This window comes from Triturus cristatus, chromosome 12, assembly GCF_964204655.1.
Source record: "Triturus cristatus chromosome 12, aTriCri1.1, whole genome shotgun sequence".
Classification (NCBI taxonomy): domain Eukaryota; kingdom Metazoa; phylum Chordata; class Amphibia; order Caudata; family Salamandridae; genus Triturus; species Triturus cristatus.
Genome location: NC_140595.1, coordinates 243665362 through 243686338, shown reverse-complemented (window position 1 = coordinate 243686338; position 20977 = coordinate 243665362). Strand labels below are relative to the sequence as shown.

Genomic DNA, 20977 nt, shown 5'->3' with positions numbered 1-20977 from the left:
GTATTAGCATGGGCAGGCCTAGAGATAGCTCTCATGTTTCCTTAAAAAGTCTTAATACAAAAAATAGTTTTTCACACACTTGCATACGCATGCCCTCTTCATTCATTGGTCTGTCAACTGTCAATCACGTTTTCCATTAATTGGTCTGTCAACTGTCAATCACATTTTCCACCCGCCTATCACAGTACACAGCATGGGGCCATCGACCGGCTGCGAGGTACGTTTTTTGTTTAATAATATTTAATTCCCCCCCCCGTGCGCGACCCCCCCCCCCTCCCTTTCCCCCCCCGCGAGCCGCGACTGGATGAGTGGGTGGGAAGACCTAGTAAGTAAGTGTACAATGTGAAGAGGGCAACAGGGCTTATTGGGGCAGGTGTAAGGTAGAGAGTGAAGGGTATAGCATGAATAAACACAAGTTTTTGTGACTTAAACTACTCTTTTCACGATAGTCGACAAGCTGCTTGTTTTCCGATCACGTTGTTCAAGCCTACTTCAGCACGCAGTCTTTTCATCCCTTGAAAGCTTGCAGTCTGAATATATTGGATCAGTAAAATGGGTCAATATTCATTTTCATTTGCAGTGGCCACTCCTAACCTGCCATTGCACCTGGTGATTGCACCACAGTGGAAAGTGATTGCTTGTGAACTAGTGACCTGAGATGATGAAAGGTGATGCTGGCGGTAGCTCCAAATAAACGGGTGCCTGATTGGACAAGAAGTTGTCTTCTGTTCCGCAGCGGCACAACTGAGGGACGGGAGGTTAAGTCATTTCCTCCAGACGTGGGCGGCTGGACTGAAATAGGACCGTGAGCACAGCACACCGTTATTTCCACCGACCTATTGTCGTCCCTTATCTTCCCAAAGTAAGATATCTGAGAAGCAGACACAGCCTATTTTAGACAGAGCTGTAACCGTTCCTTGAGGGGACACGGCGTCTGAAAAAACGAATCTTTAATCATGCTACTGTATTTCCCGTTACGTAAGCCACAGATTTGTGTGAAAATGTCAAAGGTACGATGTTCACAGTGAACTCTGGGCAGTGTGTGTATTAGAATTCCGATGAGCTCACCAGTTATAGCTGATTTCATCTGTATAGTGATTTAATTTATAGGTTCGCCACATTGCAAGCATTTGTAACTCTGATATTTTATGCATAGCTGTTTGCAACTTTACCGTAACAGGGACAGATCATATTTCAACAGTCAAATCATACCTAGTGCATTTTGTCGGACGTGCTAGTTTTCACTGGTAAAGTGTGCAGTCTCATGCGATTCTCAGGTTTTATTTTGCTTGATTATAACAGGTAGTGTCTTGCAAAATAGGTGGGACTGAGAGAAGGATTTTGGTTTAACAACAGTTTAGTATCGACTTGTTCTCTGGCACTCAGGCCTCAAGTTCCTTGAGGCACTTGAAGGCAGGCGGAAAATGGACTTGTGTTTGCGACGCAATGGGGGGTTAGCAGCAGGAATACAAGTGTAAGTGCAGGAGGTCTGAGCATAGTAGTTAGTTGTACCCGGGATTTGATGCACATGCTGATAAGGAGGGAGCAAAAGGAGACGCCGTTGGTCTGTTTCTCAGTCTTCAGCTCTTGGTGTGGTCATATAGGACACATTTAAAGCATTAGAGTTAAAGGTCTAAGACTTTATCCACTGACTAGAGATTGCGAAGGAAAATCCACAATGCACAGCATCACAGATGGTGGAAGATTCTGGTGGAACTGGTGCGGCCGTGCCTGTCGCCTGCAAGCTAGCTCAGCAGACTCTGTCCATGACCCGGACAGAGGAGGCCCCCACTACGGCAGTCTGCAGGGGAACAGGGTCCAGTAGTCTGGTTCCTGCCTGAATGCTGTCATGTCTCACCTACAAGCCCATACTTGAGTACACACAGTCAGTAGGTTGTTTAGGCTCGCTCGCAACTCCTGCTCGCCACAGTGCAGTACGAAAATAATTTTACGCCTCACCACTTTCAAATGTCACCAGCCGCCACTGGTTTGCAAGCCTTTTCTGTTGTAACTAGTGAGGAGCAGGTGTACGCGTTTTCTTTTAGCAAATGCTCTTTGATCCGATTTCCATGACAAAACTTTTACATTTCTGTTCAGGAGTGTTTTGAGTGTTTGTGTGTAAATGAGGTCATTTTAAATGCCATATCTTCCTTGATCGAGTCTAAACCAGGGATACGTCTAGGGCTTGCGACCCGATGTTTGTATGTTTTGTGCTGTCGAATCCCGCGACTTCAAGCCAGGTGAGATGTTTTAATGTCCTTGCAAGGCAGATCTTGTGGAGTGCCGGTATTTTTATTATGCTGGCCATTTGTACAAGCATTTGATCCTATAGTGCGAATTTCAGCCTAATTCGCGCAGTTGAAGTGTTACATGGCAGTTGGAATAAAGACTTGAATACTGCGCTCTGTGCCCTATTCAAAAAAGGATCCAGTTTTCCAGGGTAAGCCTCTGAACCATAAGACATTGGTTATATTATTACAAGATCTAACTAGAACGTCACTTTAACCTTTTCTTTTTTGAGTGACTGAGTCTTTTTTTTTTAACGTAAAGTAAGAACTTATTACCATACCTAACTCAAATGTAACTTTAACCTTTGGCTTTTCCAGTGAAAATATGTTGACATACATACCAGCAGCTTTATGTGGTAACAGTACACGTTGTAGTACAATGCACTGTAATGGTCAACGTTATATCCATTGTAATGTGCTGCGTTGTAAAAGTCTGTGTGGTCACGACTGATATTCTACTGGGAAATTTGATTTTACTGTTGCATGATCTAGTTTCAGTCCTTCACAGCTTGCCAAACTTGATTCTGCATTTCCACAACATACTTGTTAGCCACCGTTTTTTAGAGAGTAATAGAGATTTTTGAGAAAGATCACATTCTTTATTGTAACCATTATAATTGTATGGTACAGTAATCTCAATTTCACAGCAACTCCTTTGAGATTGGTATTGAATACTTAATGGGTGTGAAAGGCTGTATGGCGCTACAAACAAGATTACACAAAATTATTTAGAAAGATCAGAAATCAACAGCGGTGCCATCAATAAAGGGAACACCACCCAAGATCCCTAAAAACTCAATCCTAGATTGATATAAACAATATTATTGATGCACACGCTACAAATTAATGCATATGTTGACAGTAAGAATTTTTTTTTATCCAATAGTGACTTCAGTTCTTCTTGTTTATTCACATGGTTCTTCCACTCCCCAACGCGTTTCGTCGTTTTGAAGGGATTAACCCATACGAATTCCTCAGGGCTGGAAGCAACATAAATATCAAATGTATAGAATTGTAATAATAATATGCAACAAACAAATACATGCCCCAAAATTCGTGGACTAGTGCAGAGGAATCTCAGGTGCTAAGTTAAATGCAAACAGGTGCTCCGTGAAAAAACATGTGTATAAAACTAGAGTATTCTCTCCCTCGGTTTTGCTGTCTCACTAACTCGTACACAAAGGTGTTTAAGGCACATCTTATACTAAAGCTTTCAGCAAGTGACACCAACAGCTACGTATTGCCTTTGACTTCGGAGTTTGGTCTTTAATTGAAAGAAATACTATGACTAAATCAAGCGCTATTACCACTGACAAGATTCGGAGACCACCGAGATTTCTCTTTTTTCTCCTTTCCGATCACGATAGGGAGGGTGCTTTCAGATTTACATATTAGACCGGACTTCTCGATATCAAGTGGCCTAAAAGAGAAATCTCGGTGGTCTCCGAATCTTGTCAGTGGTAATAACATTGAAATATTCCACACTTTGGTTACCAACGATTTAGATAAAACTGTTAGGAACACTACATCTTCTTTTAGATATCAGCAAGATAATCTAACAGTACAAGAAAGGCAAGCGTTGTGAACTTTAGTTAATGATTCTGATTTGATTATTAGAAAAGCAGATAAAGGTGGTAATTTGTTTGTTATGAAAAAAATCGATTATGAACAGGAAATATATTCACAATTGAATAACGTACAGTGTTACCAGAAGATTCCACATAAGCCTGTGTTTTCTGTTTCAACTAAGATCAATGGATTATTGAAACATTGGCATGATAATCACCTTTTAGATGATGATGATGAGTTTTTGTATCTGAAGGTTAATCGCCCTTGCTATCCTTGTTTGTACACGTTGCCTAAAATCCACAAGGACCTCCCCTTCCCACCGGGGAGGCCAATTGTGTTGGGAATAGGGGGACCCACGGAACGTCTGTCCCAATATGTTGATTTATTTTTGCAACCATTGGTTATCAATCTGCCCTCCTATATTAAAGACACTAGGCATATTCTGAGTATTCTAGGAGATGTGTGTTGGGAAACTGGTATGTTGTTGGTGACACTAGATGTGGTGTCACTTTATACATGCATACCGAACGATTTGGGTTTACAAGCTATTCAGTATTTTATGTCTAAAAGACCGGCAAGTCATTGGGAACATACCCAAATGCTACGGACTATGACTGAATTGATATTAGACAATAACTTTTTTATTTTTAAACAAGATTGGTTTAAGCAGATTCAAGGAGTGGCTATGGGCTCAAAATTTTCACCGGCGTATGCCAATCTATATATGGGCTGGTTGGAAGAAAAGGTGATTTGGGGCTTATCAGGCAGTAAGTGGCAAGATTACATTTTATTTTAGGGGCGTTATATAGATGATTGCCTTATGATTTGGACCGGTACAGAACAATTGTTACAAGAGTTTATTGGTTACCTTAATAATAACAAATTGAACATTAAGTTCACAACATCTTCAAGTACATCAAAAATTGTATTTTTGGATGTAGAGCTGTATGTTATTGACACTAAAATATACAGTAAAATGTATCGTAAACCCACGTTGTGCAATGCTATTCTACATGCAGACAGTGCACACCCACGACATCAGATAAGAGCGATTCCATTTGGAGAAATGGTTAGAGCTCGTCGCAATTGTAGTGAAAATGTAGAATTTGTTAATTGTATTGAGGATATCGGGAGAAGATTTTCCCAAAGGGGTTACTCAAACAAAGATATTGGATTAGCCAAACAGAGGGTGTTTAAGATCAAACGACCATCCACATTGAAGCCTAGTCAAGCCACTATTTCGAAAATAACACCTATCAGAATGTTTACAGACTATACCCCGATCAGTTTGACTTTACGCAAAAGCCTAAATAAACATTGGCACATTTTGCAAGCTGATTGGACTCTGCGAGAATTTTTAACGGATAAACCGCAGATTAAATTTCTTAGGGGCCGGACTTTAGGATCTATGCTAAGTCCCAGTTACCCTTTTGATAATAAACAAGAGACTTGGTTGACAAAACTCACTAAAGGTTTTTTCAAATGTGGACACTGTGGCATGTGTAAATATGCTCAAGACAAAACTAAACAGTTCAACGATAAGCATGGTCGCATGTACAATATTTTTTTCTAATATTAGTTGCAGCACTAAATATGTTGTATATGTCATTTTATGCAAATGTGAAAAGATCTACGTAGGTAGCACAATTAGAGCTCTAAAGGACCGTGTTAGTGAACACATGAGAGCTATTAACAATTATGATGCGAGATATCCTATTGCCGAACAGGTTTACAATTGTAAAGCGCAAGGTTTGACTAAATCTTTTCAATTTTATGGCATCGAACATGTTAGACTTGATCCACGTGGTGGGAATAGAGAGCTGAAACTGCGCAGACATGAGGCACGGTGGATCATGCGTCTGAAGGCTGTGGAGGATGGTCTCAATTATGACCAGGAGTTACAGTCCTTTTTAGGAGATTAATATCAGTGGATATGTGAATTATTCTCTTTAATATTGGGTAGCCTGGTCAATCTTGCATAAATTCTATATATGTTCATTGGTATGATAATGACAATTTGAGTTTTATGGGGGCATTGTTTGCTCTGAATTCCTTTATTACGACAAACTTTTTGTACCAATTTTAATTTTAACAAATACACTTTCGATTGTGTTAGACGGCCTGGATATTTCTGTATCCATTCATTCACTAATTAGTCACACATGGGTATACTGCTCTGTTACTTTCTTGTTTTGTTAGATCTTTATTTTTAACTCAATGAATGGGCTCGGATTAGCATCTGATGTATATTTTGGCTCAGTAATCTATCAATTCTGATTCTGCTAATATGATCGTTATCATTATATTCTGTTAATTTAATTCACATGTGCACCGTTATATCTGTTGGACTTACCCGAAATTAATACGTGATGTATTATTGATACATTAAGGCAGGGGTACTCACAAACTTTCTGTCGGGGGCCAAAATTACAGTGTGGTTAGTGGCCGAGGGCCGCACTGGTAGGGGTGGAGTCAGTGGGGGCGGGATCAGTGGGGGCGGAGCTAGAGTAAAAAAAAACTTTCAAAACATTAGACAATGCTGTATTTCACAATCAGATGCAACTACAAAGATCACCACTGATCACCATATTGCCCCACTTAGAGAAACTTGCAGTGCACTGACCGCTATAAACACCTGGATGTGACTCAATTCTAATTACGCACTTGACAAGAACAATATGCTGCCTACAAAAAATTAACATCCTAGAAAAAGCAAACACTCATAGGGAATGCAAGATTAAGTAAAGCATGTGAAATGTAAGCAGCGAGTGCTTTCGCATGAAAAGGTAAGGCCATGAATACAGGGCCCGGAAAGGACCCGTTTCAGTGCCCATTGCTTATAATTATACCCTTTCAAAACATAGGCGGTATGGCTTAACCCCTTCGGTGCTCATGACGGAACGGTTCCGTCATGAGCCACGGTTGAGCTGTGCTCATGACGGAACCGTTCCGTCATGACCACGCCCGCGCAAGATTCCGTCAGCACAGCGGCGGAATTTGCGCAGCATGGAAGGGGTTAAAAAGACCACATTCGTAAACACACAGACGCTGTATACATTTTGTTTTCCAATTCACCCATCAAGCAGGTATTTCAGTACCTCCAGGCAAGGTGCACTTTCCCACACAAGGAAAACAATGTTGTTCAAAGAGGGGAGAAAACAAAAGTATCACTTCACTGGCAAACACTGTAAAGTGGCGCTAATGTGTTTGGGTGTGAAAAAATCAATCTGGCCACCTTGCAACCACTCGGTCTTGCTTTAATTAGTTATTTTTTACATTTGGGATGTTTTATTCCTCTCCACCCCCGAGGCTGCACTGGTGTCAGAAAAAGACGTTCCCAGCAAAAATGTTTTCTTTTTTGGATCCATTTCACAGAGCAGCAAATACGGAAAGGAGGAAAGAGAAGGTAATACCAGTTTCCTGAAGTCTTGGTTTTCACTGAGGAGCGAGACCGAAAGAGAGGGAAGACTCGGAGGCTTAGAGGCCGTCACCGGGGCATGCACTCACAGTTTAATTTATAGGGGCTTGGGGAGGCTGCGCGCAGGAGCCATATGGAACAAATGTACATAGCTGCGCGAAGATGAGAGAGAAGATGAGTGCGGCTATCCCCAGAGGTAGGCAACAGAAAACCATGGTCACTACGGAGTAGCCCAGGTACGAAGGCACCTTCTCTGGAGGCAGGGGCGGCCTCGGCAGCTCCAGGCCTCTCACCGCTGTTGGAATAACGATTAAAAAAACATACCTGTGCAGGCGCTGCTGCTAAGGTTCTCCGGGGCTGGAAGGACGTCGTGACACAAGGGGCGCAGGAAGCTCACCAAAAGGTGCTTTAAAAGTCAGCTGTAACTAGCGCTAGTTACAGCTGACTTTTAAAGGACCTGGGCTTCGCGTGACGTCAGAGGCAGGCAGGCCAATCGGAGGAAAGCAGGAAGCAGAGACGATAGCTGCAGGAGGAAACGTTGTGATTACGTATTAAACGCGTATTCACAACGTTTGCTCCTGCGGCCATCTTCCCTGCTTACTCCAGAGAAGTGTACTGTACTCAATCAAGGTCCGCAGGCCGCCAATGAAGGCCGGGCGGGCCGCCAGCGGCCCGCGGGCCGCACTATGAGGAACCCTGCATTAAGGTATGGCATAGAGCGTCACATCTCCAGTTTTTCTAGATAGCCACATCTGCTATATTGCTATGTAATATGGCGCTCATTACTGTAGCGTTTGGAGGTAGTTACTCTTTCTACTTCTCTAATTCTCACGGGAGGAGCCTCATGGCTGGAATACTCGTTACCGGTATTCGGGTTTCTATTTTCGCTAGAGGTTAATCGGATCTGTAATAATGTTATTTATTTTGTCCATTATATTCAGGTTCTGGCGCACTTTTTGAATTATTGATGTGACTCATAAAATTGACGTATGGTACTCAATGTTACAACCTTAGTTACAGATATACGGGCTGTGATACGATTTAGACATGGTGCCCATGACTTTAGTCTGAGGGTAGTCACTTCCTTTATTTCTACTCTTTTTTACTTATACGGAAGTAGCAGAACGACGGAAGCACTCGTTACCTGTACTCGGGTTACAAGAGCCGTTTTGAGGTGAGGTGGGTAGGGTTGCAGTTAGTAGTTATAAATTTTGGGTCCTAGAGTACTATAAGGACGTTAGTAACTACAAGATTCTTTTGCTTGTAGGTCTACTTATATCAGGGACGACTTGCTGAAACGAACTCGCTTGCTTTCGAATGTTTATACAACGCGACATAGCCGTTAAATAGGGTAAGAACGTGATACGCGTATTTTCTTGCTATTTATATCGGCGATTTAACTAGTCTAGTGATATATTATACATATATTGTTGTTTCAGGTGGTTGAAAATTCGGGCCTTACGTACTTTGGTTGACTCATAAAGAATATGAAATATTTCGAAACTGGAGAATAATTTTTCCAGCTATACAAGACTTTGAAAGGTATTGATATTGGTTTTAGTCTTTTCATTAGTGTATTGGTTTATCGTGCCTCATGTGTGACGCAGTCATTAATTTAGTACTACTTGTACCACTACAGGTTTGCAGTTCTTCAGAAATAGAGGTACAGATCTAATTATGTTATTGTATTAGCCACATACAGCATGTTACTCACTAGGGTTGGTGAGTGAATCAAGTATTGGTATAAATCCATGTTGTCACTGAATTTCAATTTCGTTTTTCGACAGTGAGCTTATTTTTGTCAATAATTATTATATACGCTGACTTGTTAATAGTTTGGTACACATGTTTTTTCACGGAGCACCTGTTTGCATTTAACTTAGCACCTGAGATTCCTCTGCACTAGTCCACGAATTTTGGGGCATGTATTTGTTTGTTGCATATTATTACAATTCTATACATTTGATATTTATGTTGCTTCCAGCCCTGAGGAAGTCGTATGGGTTAAGCCCTTCAAAACGACGAAACGCGTTGGGGAGTGGAAGAACCATGTGAATAAACAAGAAGAACTGAAGTCTCAACTGGATAAAAAAAAAATCTTACTGTCAACATATGCATTAATTTGTAGCGTGTGCATCAATAATATTTATCCTTTGAGATTGGCCTTGAATGACCAACCAAACTGAGCCTCAAGGAGGCTTTGGATGCCATTTACTGTGACAAACCGAGTGGCCTGGTTATTGGGCAACACATGCACTATCACTTTTCAAACTGCAAGGATGTCTTTGAGACTGCAGGAATACCTACCAGCGCTTGATTTAGTCATAGTATTTCTTTCAAATAAAGACCAAACTCCGAAGTCAAAGGCAATACGTAGCTGTTGGTGTCACTTGCTGAAAGCTTTAATATAAGATGTGCCTTAAACACCTTTGTGTGCGAGTTAGTGAGACAGCAAAACAGAGGGAGAGAATACTCTATCTTTTCTGTCAAATACCAGTCTTCAACACTCAAAAGCATGTTTAAATAGGAAAAAGAATCTCTCATTACCTTTTTTTCTTTTATGCAAGCTGAGGGCGGCGCGCAGACGAGCATATCTCTTATTATCACGAAAAAACGATGAGTTTGTGGAGAGGCTCAAGATAGCAGATGAATTGAGACAGGAGTCTAGCATATTTGCAGGCACCATGCATTCCAACATCTCAGAGCTGTCCCCAAAGCCAAGGGAGGGAACCACCTGAAGAACAATAACAGTGAAACTGATGCATAAAAGTAACGTTTTGGTGGTCGGATAACAATTAAAAGTTATTAGTCTCATTAACTCCAGTACATTTTGTTGGGATTGTTTCGATTAGGTTTTCAACTAAACAAATATACAAAGATAAATATGATAAAGCACATCCTGCTCTTTCCTGTGGGGATACTTTCCGTTCACATTTAGTTAACAGTCATTAGCTAAATCAATGCATCCTCATGGAGACGCTGGATACAATAGAAATGGAATATTACAGATATTACCTAGCAAGTAATATACTTTAGATGCCTCTGTAGCAAAGCCGCATCAGACCCACTGAACCCAGTTAGGTGTTACATTTAAGGCATTCACTTTTTATTTTATTTTTTTATTTTAATAGGTTTTTTTATATACATACAAACATATTTTCTAACAGGTTCGCCGCCTTTGGACTGCAAGGTATAGAAATTAGTATAGAAGTACCATTTGGTTGGATTCCCCCATTGCTGGCTATATTCTTATTAAGAAAAGAAAGGACTTAAAGTGGGAATGTACAGGACAGATCGGAATACGTCGAGGAGGAGGATAGGACAGAAGCATAACTCAATCAATCAATCAATCAGTGACACTTATAAAGCGCGCTACATACCCGTAGGGTCTCAAGGCGCTGGGGGGGGGGGGGCGCTGGGGGGGTTTGCCGCTACTGCTCGAACAGCCAGGTCTTCAGCTTCTTCCTGAAGGAGAGGTGGTCTTGGGTCAGGCGCAGGTCGGGAGGGAGGGAGTTCCAGGTCTTGGCGGCCAGGTAGGAGAAGGACCTTCCTCCTGTAGTCGCTCTTCGGATGCGGGGGACGGCGGCGAGGGCGTGGTTGGCTGATCGGAGGTGGCGTTTGGGAGCGTAGAAGTTGACTCGGCTGTTGAGGTAGCTCGGGCCTTGGTCGTGTAGGGCTTTGTGTGCGTGGGTGAGGAGGCGGAAGGTGATTCTTTTGTTGACGGGGAGCCAGTGAAGGTCTCTCAGATGTCCGGAGATGTGGCTGGTTCGTGGGATGTCGAGGATGAGTCTGGCTGAGGCGTTCTGGATCCGCTGGAGTCTCTTCTGGAGCTTGGCGGTGGTACCGGCGTAGAGGGCGTTGCCGTAGTCCAGTCGGCTGGTGACGAGGGCCTGGGTGACGGTCTTCCTGGTCTCGGTGGGGATCCACCAGAAGATCTTCCGTAGCATGCGTAGGATGTTGAAGCACGCCGAGGAGACGTTGTTGGCTTGCCTGGTCATGGAGAGGGAGGAGTCCAGGATGAAGCCCAGGTTTCGTGCATGGTCTGTCGGTTTGGGTGCGGTGCCCAGGGCGGGAGGCCACCAGGAGTCGTCCCAGGCGGAGGGTGAGGAGCCCAGGATGAGGACCTCCGTCTTGTCCGAGTTCAGTTTCAGGCGGCTGGTCGTCATCCACTCGGCTACCTCTTTCATCCCTTCGTGCAGGTTGGCTCTGGCGGCGGCGGGGTCGTTGGTCAGGGAGAGGATCAGCTGGGTGTCGTTGGCGTAGGAGATTATGCTGAGGTTGTGTTTGCGTACGATGGCCGCGAGGGGGCTCATGTAGACGTTGAAGAGGGTGGGGCTCAGAGATGATCCTTGGGGGACGCCGCAGATGACTTCGGAGGCCTCTGACTTGTACGGTGGTAGGCGGACTCTCTGTGTTCTTCCGTCGAGGAAGGAGATGATCCATTCCAGCGCCTTGTCCTGGATTCCGATGTTGCTGAGGCGCCGTACTAGGGTGCGGTGGCAGACCGTGTCGAATGCCGCGGAGAGGTCTAGGAGGATGAGGGCCGCTGTTTCTCCATTGTCCATCAGGGCTCGGATGTCATCGGTGGCGGCGATGAGGGCGGTCTCGGTGCTGTGGTTGGCTCGGAAGCCGGACTGTGAGGGGTCGAGGGATCCGTTCGTCTCGAGGCAGGCGGCCATCTGCTTGTTGACGGTCTTCTCGATGACTTTGGCTGGAAACGGGAGGAGCGAGATGGGGCGGTAGTTCTTGAGTTCGGTGGGGTCCGCTGTGGGTTTCTTGAGTAGAGCGCTGAGTTCGGCGTGCTTCCAGCTCTCAGGGAAGGTGGCGGTGTCGAAGGATGTGTTGATGATGTCTCGCAGGTGGGGTGCGATGACTGCGTCGGCCTTGTTGAAGACGTGGTGAGGGCAGGGGTCGGTCGGTGATCCGGAGTGGATGGAGTTCATCGTGCGGATGGTGTCTTCGGTGCTGATCGGGGTCCAGGCGTGGAGGGTGGTGGTGGGGGGTGGTTGTTCGGTCATGGTGTGCGTTGGTTGGTTGTTGAAGCTGTTGTGTATGTCCGCGATCTTGTTGTGGAAGTATGAAGCGAGGGAGTTGCAGAGGTCTTGCGATGGGGTGATGTCGTTGTTACCTGCGCTGGGGTTGGAGAGCTCTTTCACGATGTTGAAGAGTTCCTTGCAGTTGTGTGCGTTGTTGTCCAACCGGTCCTTGAATGCTGTTTTCTTGGCGGCGCGGATCAGCTGGTGGTGTTTCCGGGTGGCAAGTTTGAAGGAGGTCCAGTTGTCCGGTGTCGGTTCCCTTCTCCAGACTTTCTCGAGGGCTCGGCAGTTCTTCTTGGAGCTCTTGAGTTCATCGGTGAACCATGGGGCCTTCTTGCTGCCGGGTCTGCTAGGCGGGGTCCTCAGTGGGGCGAGTTCGTCCGCGCAGTTGTTGATCCATTTCGTGAGGTTGTCGGCGGCCTGGCTGGGGTTCGCTGAGCTGGCAGGAGGGTGCTGGCTCAGGGAGGTGGCGAGCTGGTGTGCTGTGATCTTGTTCCAGCTTCTGCGGGCGGCCTGTTGCTGGTGGTGGTGGGTCGTCGTTCTCTTGAAGGTTGTAACGCCCTGAACGTCTCAGGATCGTTTAACAGACACGACAATGAGGACGCAACCACTTGTGAAGGGTTAGTTCTTTTAATGAAGGCAAATAAAATACAAAGAACAAACAAAAGTTATAGTCACTGGAATCCTCCAGGCTAAGTACGTTACCAGCCCACAGCACGGATGGTCCTAACCGTCCTCTGCATATACGCCGATCCCGGCGTATGCCAACAGAGGGCAGAAATGAAATGGCCGACAATGCCAATCGGTAGGCTGTGAGGGGCACAAAGAGTGTTGGGGAGAATCGAGGAGTCAGGGAAACACCCAGCCGGGGTCTCTACCTGAAGGTGCAGCCGCTCAACCTCTTCCTCAGACTGCACCGGGACGCGGAGTCACCTCCTGGTGATGCGTCACCGATACCCCAATCACAAGCAAGAAGACTGAACCGAGAGCAGCCGCTCGATCGATCCTGTGGACTTCCGAGTCTGTAACGCGGCAAACACCTCCTGGTGTGCGTTACAGCTGGCAGTCCCTGTGTCTCTGGTCGGGCTGGGAGTTACGACTCCAACCAGCAAAAGCGCCACTGCGCTTGGACTCAGCCGAGTCAAAAAGCGAAGCTCAATGGTTGACCGGTAGAGCTTCCGGGTCCTTCACAGGTGACGATGGGGCAAGACACGGCCCAGGGAGTAACGACTCGACCTACCTCCGTTCTTGCCTTACTGGAGCACCACTCCGGAACACTGCTCTTCACGAAGCAGGTACGTCGGTGTAAACACAATATCCGACAGCCTTGTACCTCCCGGTTCCTCCCTTTATAGGGCGTGTTTTCCTTGAGTTATGTAACAGCTCTCCTGTTTACATAAGGGCGTGTTTCCCTTGAGTTATGTAACAGCTCTCCTGTTTACATAAGGGCGTGTTTCCCTTGAGTTATGTAACAGCTCTCCTGTTTACATAAGGGCGTGTTTCCCTTGAGTTATGTAACAGCTCTCCTGTTTACATAAGGGCGTGTTTCCCTTGAGTTATGTAACAGCTCTCCTGTTTACATAAGGGCGTGTTTCCCTTGTATGACAGGAATTCTTGACAAAGGTGAAGTGGACGCAGCTGTGGTCCGTCCATTGAAGCTCAGTGGCGTGGCTGAAGTCGATGTCTGTGCTGGAAGAGAAGACTGCGTCGAGTGTGTGTCCGGCGAGGTGGGTGGGGGTGGACACCAGTTGCTTGAGTCCCAGGTTGGCGAGGTTGTCGAGCAGGGTGCTGGTGTTGCGGTCGTTGTTGTTCTCTAGATGGAAGTTGAGGTCTCCCAGGAGGATGTAGTCAGCGGAGGGGAGGGCATGCGGGCTGACGAAGTCGGCGATGTCCTCGCTGAATTGTGTGCGTGGTCCAGGGGGTCGGTAGATCAGGGTGCCTCTGAGGGTGGTGTTCGGGTTGGTGTGGATCTGGAAATGCAGGTGTTCGGCGCTGGTCAGGGTGTTGTCGGTGCTGGTCGTGAGACGGATGGTGCTCCTGTGGACGATGGCGATGCCTCCTCCCATCTGGTTTGCGTTTCGGTCCCTCCGGACGATCTTGTAGCCCTCTGGGATAGCGATGGCGATGTCGGGAGCTGAAGAGGTGTTCATCCAGGTCTATGTGAGGAAGGCCACGTCAGGGGCTGTGGCGTCTAGGAGGTTCCAGAGTTCGATGGCGTGTCTGTGGACGGAGCGGGTGTTGAGCAGGATGCACTTGAGGTGGGTGCTGCTGGTGTTTGACTTGGCGGGTGTTGGTGCGGGGCAGGTCCGGATGCAGGAGAACTTGCAGGCGTGGCAGCTGAAGGGTCCGTGGGTGCGTCGTGGTGTGGCTTGGTGGCACTCTGGGCGTCGGCCGGTGTTGAGTGCGCTGAGGGTGGCGGCTGAGTACGTCCTGCGGGTCGGTCGGGGTCTTCGAGGTCCAGGGGTCCTGGCGCTGGTCGCGATCCGATCGCGGACGGGCGCAGACGGGCTTACCTTTGGCGCGCCTTCGGCGCACAATCGGCGCGCCCGCTGCGCGTGACCGCTGCGTGTTCGCACGGTCGCCATTTAAGGCGAAGTGCGCGGGTGGGCGGAGCAGCTGGGAGGCGGGAGCGGGGAGGGTTACAGATAACTGTATGTACTCTCCTGGGCAGGTCGTCATTTTTTCTAGTACTCGAGATGACTCTTGATCAGAGCTCTTTCAGTAGATGTTCTACTGCTAGGGCGCCCCAAACGTAAGAGGTGAACCAGTTTAACATGGGTGCATCAGTTATGTAAGTTTCTTGTGTACAAAATCAGTACAAGCTATTACATTAAGAATCACGCGATATCCAATCCCAACTAAACCTGTGCAGATAAATGAGGGCAGAAAGGCTAAAAAAAAAAAATAATTACTTGCACGAAAGACTAAACTGACTTTTTCCTTGGCCCCTTGTGCACTTTTATTCTTAACACTCTCAAAGTGAATTAAACGCCATTTTAACTCGCATCACTGTCCACTCTAAATCATGTTTAAATCGATTTTTGACTTTTCTTTATTAGAGTATTTCAAAAGTTTAACATTCAAAACAACGCCAGATTTCCTTGACAAGGTTTGCATTTTTATTATGCATATATTAATTAAAACTGCAGTTTAACACTGCTAATCAATCAAAATATAGTGACTTAGAGCTTCTTTCATACCGGTCTTCGAAGACGTCATATAAGCAGTATTTAAAGTTGTGACCTACTGTAATACTTGTAGTCTTATGAATACACATACACTACCTTCGGGAATTTGTTGCAGCTACTGCTCAAGAGAACATTCAATTTACATCTGCAGATCTTACCTCATTCGACTTGTGCTTCCAATATTCAAGCCCATATTCGAGGAGTAGGGAGGCGCTGCTGTGCTGGGTTCGAAATGAAAGCTGCAGATCTGTTTTGTTGGATTTTGCGGTGCGTGTTCGATTGCCCCACCTTTTAGAGCTGAAACCGCTGATGCAAACCTTCCTCCCAGTACCAACAATACAACCGCTGCTCTCCGGGGGCAGCGTGCCGCACTGGTTGTTCTCGGAGATCTTACTTTGTTTTACAGTTGGTGCGTTCACAGTTGAACTGTATTCCTTAGTAATAGAGGTGGTATTCGCTTCATCTTTACAGCTGTAGAGAGTGCTTGTACCGGTACCCTCACGAGCTCCTTTCTCTGTCATTTCTGCTCCCGGATATTGTATGTCAAGAATCGGACTGTCCAAAGTTAAACTACCTTTTGCCTCCTTGAGGGGCGAGTGTCCCTTTGAAATCAAAAAGTATCTACTAACTATATCACTATTCAAAGTGACCACAGGCTGCAAAGAAGGATCTCCCTGAAAAGCTCCAAGTGAGATTCGATCTAATTGAGGGTATGGCTTCCTAAAACATATATTAGGAGAGCAATGAGTAGGGGTGAAGAGCTCTGAACTGATACAAAATATGCTTGGACTATCCTGGGCATTTTCCTGGCTGAGGGGCGGTGCACAGGACTTGCTGGGTGTGCAGTGTGAAATGCATAGTAAAGATTTTGAATCAGAGAAGATGGAACTTGGGACACGATTAGGAGAAGAAGCAATGGATCTCAGTCCCCCTGGAGAGTCTGGAAGACACGGCAAAGAGTGAATTGCTCTGGGAACACTTGTGTTAGCGTCACGTTGAAAACTATGCATTTCACCATCAAGTACGTCTGTGTCTGCATCAAAAGACACATCAACAGGTTTTGCAGCCATTTGTTTTTGGATACTCAGAGTTACACTTGGGGTGCTACACAGCAGTGGGAGTTTGTGGATAGGCCTTTGCTTAGGAGAGGTCCTCTTTCGAGATGAAAATGTTGAGCTAAAACTCGTAGGTGAATTCAGTCTTTGCCTCCTAGTCAATGGCTTCCTCCTCAAAACCGGTGATTGCGCAGGGGATACAGAACAATATGTCTGCAAAGGCACCTGTGATGTGATAAAATACAAAACACAAGAAACATTAAATTCCTGGCAAAGAGAGAAGACAGTTTTGCACAGGCTATGCAGCACTTTATAGAAATACACTTTTAATTAATTAGTATACTAGGCTAGCAGTTGGGTCCCGATCCTAAAAGGTAATACAAAGATGAAAAAGGGTATTTTGGAGAAATACATTTGAAAGGATTGGCAAAAAAAAAAGACACAGAGTTAAACTAGAAACCGGAAAATTTAGCTTTTCACGTGTACCTGCACCCGTTATCTAATTCTGGTATGCCCATGTGCTAAAGTTTCATCTCAATGTTTGTTAGAATTTGCAGAAAAAAATAAATGTATCAAGATCTCTGCAAAATATTTTTACTCCCCATTGTTAGGATGCTGGGTTTTCGTTGCTACCGGGTAGCTTTGGAGTTCCTCCAAGCTTTGGAGATCCCTACGATTTGTTTAAATTTATGTTCTTTTTTAAGAGGTGCCACCAAATGAATTCATTGCTATTTTAATCTATTTGTATCCAGTTTGTACCTGCATTGAGAGTTGTGCCATGATTTTACTTATTTTTCTTGCCACAAATTAGCATTTGCACTTTACTTGTCCACTCGGACAAGTGTCTATTGGGCTGGGCGATTCACCCCTTTTTAGGTCTTGCCTAGCAGCGCGCATGCACTGCGTAGGAAAAAGACCTTTAGCCATCGATTCCCTTTTTCAGGCAAAAACGTGCACGCTTTGCATTGCTTTGGATGGCAACGCGTGCACGTTTGGTGATTCCCTAGCGGGAGCGAGCAGCGCCATCTGGTAGCAATTATTGCGCTCGCTCCCGCAAGGGAAACGCTGCGCCTCCCTGCTCTCGGCCGCACTCCCCCCACTTGTGAGCGCAAGGCGCGCGCGCTTGTTTTGAGATTGGGATGGTAATGAGCAGGGGATGTGATCACAGGAGACATGAATTACCTTGGGATGTCCATAAGCTGGGCTATTAAGAGCCAATGATGCAATTAGCTGTGGTGTTATGACCCGGTGTTATAACCCGGGATGTTAGAAGCCGGGATATTATGAGCCAGTGATGCAATGAACGGGGGTGTTATAACCCGGGATGTTAGAAGCTGGGATATTATGAGCCAGTGATGCAATGAATGGGGGTGTCATGACCTGAGATGTTATAAGTGGGGATGTTTTGGGCCTGTGCTGACCTGAGGGGGCCCTAGACCCAGGACGCTCTTGCGTCAGGGGTGTCTGTATGTGCCTCGCCAGGGTTAGAAAGCGCTATGTAAATGCAATATTGCCACTCCTTCGTCTGCAGGCCGCAAGAAGCCCCCCTCACTGCTCCAGCAGGAGGCGGAGAGGTTCCTTATTTAACCCCTTCAGCGCGGCGCGGATTTCCGCGCCACGCTGAAGGTTCCGTGCGCGGGCGGGGCCATGACGGAACGGTTCCGTCATGCGCACAGCGCAACCGACGTGCATGACGAAACCGTTCCGTCATGCGCGTCGAACGGGTTAATACATGCATCGCCTCATATAAAATATATAGTCTAACACTAACCACTGCTGTGGGAGCGGATGCGTTATCGCGTCAGGAGTCCAGACGGATAACAGTAGGGAGGTGACATGCCCTGAACCACTCATCTTCTGCAGCGCTTCCACGCCCTCACTTCCAGGTGCTTTAACACTAACACTCTCCAAAGGCAGCAGCTCCCACCCAGTCTGAGTGCAAAGTGGGTGTGTACAGGGGCGTAGGAGACACTAAAATTCTGGGGGGAACAGGGACAACCTTGTGCACTTTCCAGTGACCCTATACAAATCACCGCCCGTTAAACAAATACAATTGCATACTTTCGAAGTGAAATATTGAGAAAAGCAGGCATGTAGTCACAGTTTGCATGTATGCTTTATTGTTATTTACATTCATATAGTAATGAGACCAAATGTTTAAAAAAAACATATATATGAATCTTGCATCTTAATGCACAAAGCAAACAAAGGCCGCTGACTTAGGGTGGGGGCCTCGTGTTTGCAAGTGCATTATGGTTTGAAAAGTACCTGCTGTTGCATTCCTGGTCTCCAGCAATTTTCAGGCAACAATAAAAATGTGAAGATAACTTTGGTGATTAATGTTCTTTTTTTGAGAGAGATCGAAGGCTTGTCTAGTGAAAGTTTTAATTCAAAAGGTCAGTGAGTTACTGCTTTTGTCTGAGATATTCTTTTGGTATTTGAAGTTTATAAGTTAAAATCCTAACATTGAACAGTGAGCTATTAACCGTCATCAAAGAGCTGCATAAAAACTTCAATGTATAGATTAGAACGTTATGATTTTTCCCCAGTCTTTCCCTATCCTAATGTTGGAAAATGGGTTCATTAGGATAGAAATCAATTCTGATTATTGAAGAGAACCCCCCAACCATGGTGTTATGTTTTACATTCTGAGTTTGTGTTTCTCTAGTGTTGCAAAGCCGCCCTGGGCACTCCCCAACTTTTTGCTGACTGGTACTGGTGGTACCTGACTAACTGACCCTGGCCTCTGCCTAAACAGCCAGTGCTATTCTGAAAGAGGCACTTAAAAATACAGTGAAAACACCTACATACACTAGGGTGCACTATGGTTTAGGGTACCCCTATGATTGGCATGACCTCTCCTATAAGGCCCTAGTACATAATAGGGCAGGGAGATTAGAACTACTTTTAAGTCCCTAGAATATAATAAGGCATGGCAGTTTAGAGGCCAGCAGCCCTTTCTGCGCTTGCATGTGTGCACTGCTGAAGCCTGAGGTCAGTTTAAAAGTAGCCCTGTGTTATAGGGCTGCTTTTAAAATGCAAATTGTGCCCAAACTCGACTTTTGGGTTTGGGGAACTTACAAATTGATCAACTACAATGTTGGGGCAAAATTAAGTGGAAAAATGTTTTCCACTTAACTATGGCTGTATCATATTTGCCACATAATACATCATCTGCTGCATAATCTAACGATTTCCTCCAAAACAATTTTGTAGCTCAAACGGATCCCAAATTACTAAAAGAAATGTGACTTGTGTTGCTGTGAAGTTTAGGGCCCTTTGCAAAGATTAGTAAAGAAAACAATTCCTAAGAAAACACTTGGTCCCAGACACTCCTAATGACACTCAAGTTAATACCTGTAGGAGAGTGTAGTTTGCAATCAATTCATACAACCGAAAATGTATAATGTAAAGGCACATTCAACAGGGAAAGCTCATAGATAAGAGGCCAACCAAAGTCAATTAAATTGCAAACATCAATTTATTTCCCGCTGAATCATATTCATAAAATGCAAACTTAGGGGCTGACTACGATGGCAGGCGGACTTCAGTACCACCGCCATCGAATCGGGGAATGGGACCGCTGGTCTTCAAGGTGGAGGCCCCACGATAGGCATTACAATGCGACTGCCACTACGGTGTTCGCAGTGCCTATCTTTTACAATGCAGCAGGTGCTGCTGGCTGCATCATCCGCCGCAAAGTAAAAAAAAAAAGGAACATGTTAAATATATCCTTGCCTGCCACATGGTGCAGTGATATGTTGTGGGGCATCATAGATGCCCCCCAGGACCCAAGTCTGGGGGCCAGGGGTAAAGGGGCCTGCTACGGGCCCCCAATGTCCCTTTCGCCAGCATTTCCATGGCAGGTGAACCGCCATTGATAAGCTGGCGGGTAAGGGACATCGTAATCCCTGCTGCGGTGCATGGTAGGCACCACCAGCATTGTAGGAACCACGAGCCCCTCCACCACACCGGCGGGCTCAAGAAGCCCATCGGGTGCGTGGTGGTTGGTCTTTCCGACCGCCAGGTAACCACCCGCCATTGTAATATGGCGGGCTGTGATGCAGTCACCAATGGCGGTGGGACCGCCACCTACGGGGTGACGTGGCGGTCCCACTGCCATTATAATCACCCCCTAAGTTTGGTGTGCATGCAAATCCTACATTGCCAACCCCTGGCAAGTTGCACTGCTAGTGCTGGAAAAAGGCCAATGGAGGTACCAATGGGTGAGGTGGACTGGCCTCAAGGGTCTTGTGACCTCAGTGACAGATTCACTGTCGATCTAGGATGTGCTTCTTCATACGCCTGCCCGTAAGACTGGAAGTGAACTGCAGTATGGATTGTGGTGGACAGGTCCACCTGCGGGTGCTAAGACACCTGGGCTTCTAAGGTCTATCGGGCCTTCTAAGGTGTAGCATCGGAA

The 20977-nt window shown here is 45.9% G+C and overlaps 1 protein-coding gene across 2 annotated transcripts in view; it reads right to left on the bottom strand.

The window, feature by feature from the left end:
• The window catches only part of HASPIN (histone H3 associated protein kinase), a 1547868-nt gene that overhangs the window by 1025640 nt on the left and 501251 nt on the right, over positions 1 to 20977 (bottom strand). For both annotated transcript variants that reach the window (XM_085639404.1, XM_085639405.1), the window contains exons 5-6: positions 15658 to 16779; positions 9823 to 10009 (exon numbers count right to left, since the gene is read on the bottom strand). In XM_085639404.1, the coding sequence (XP_085495530.1) occupies positions 9823 to 10009; positions 15658 to 16779 (1309 nt within the window). The remainder of the gene's footprint in view (positions 1 to 9822; positions 10010 to 15657; positions 16780 to 20977) is intronic.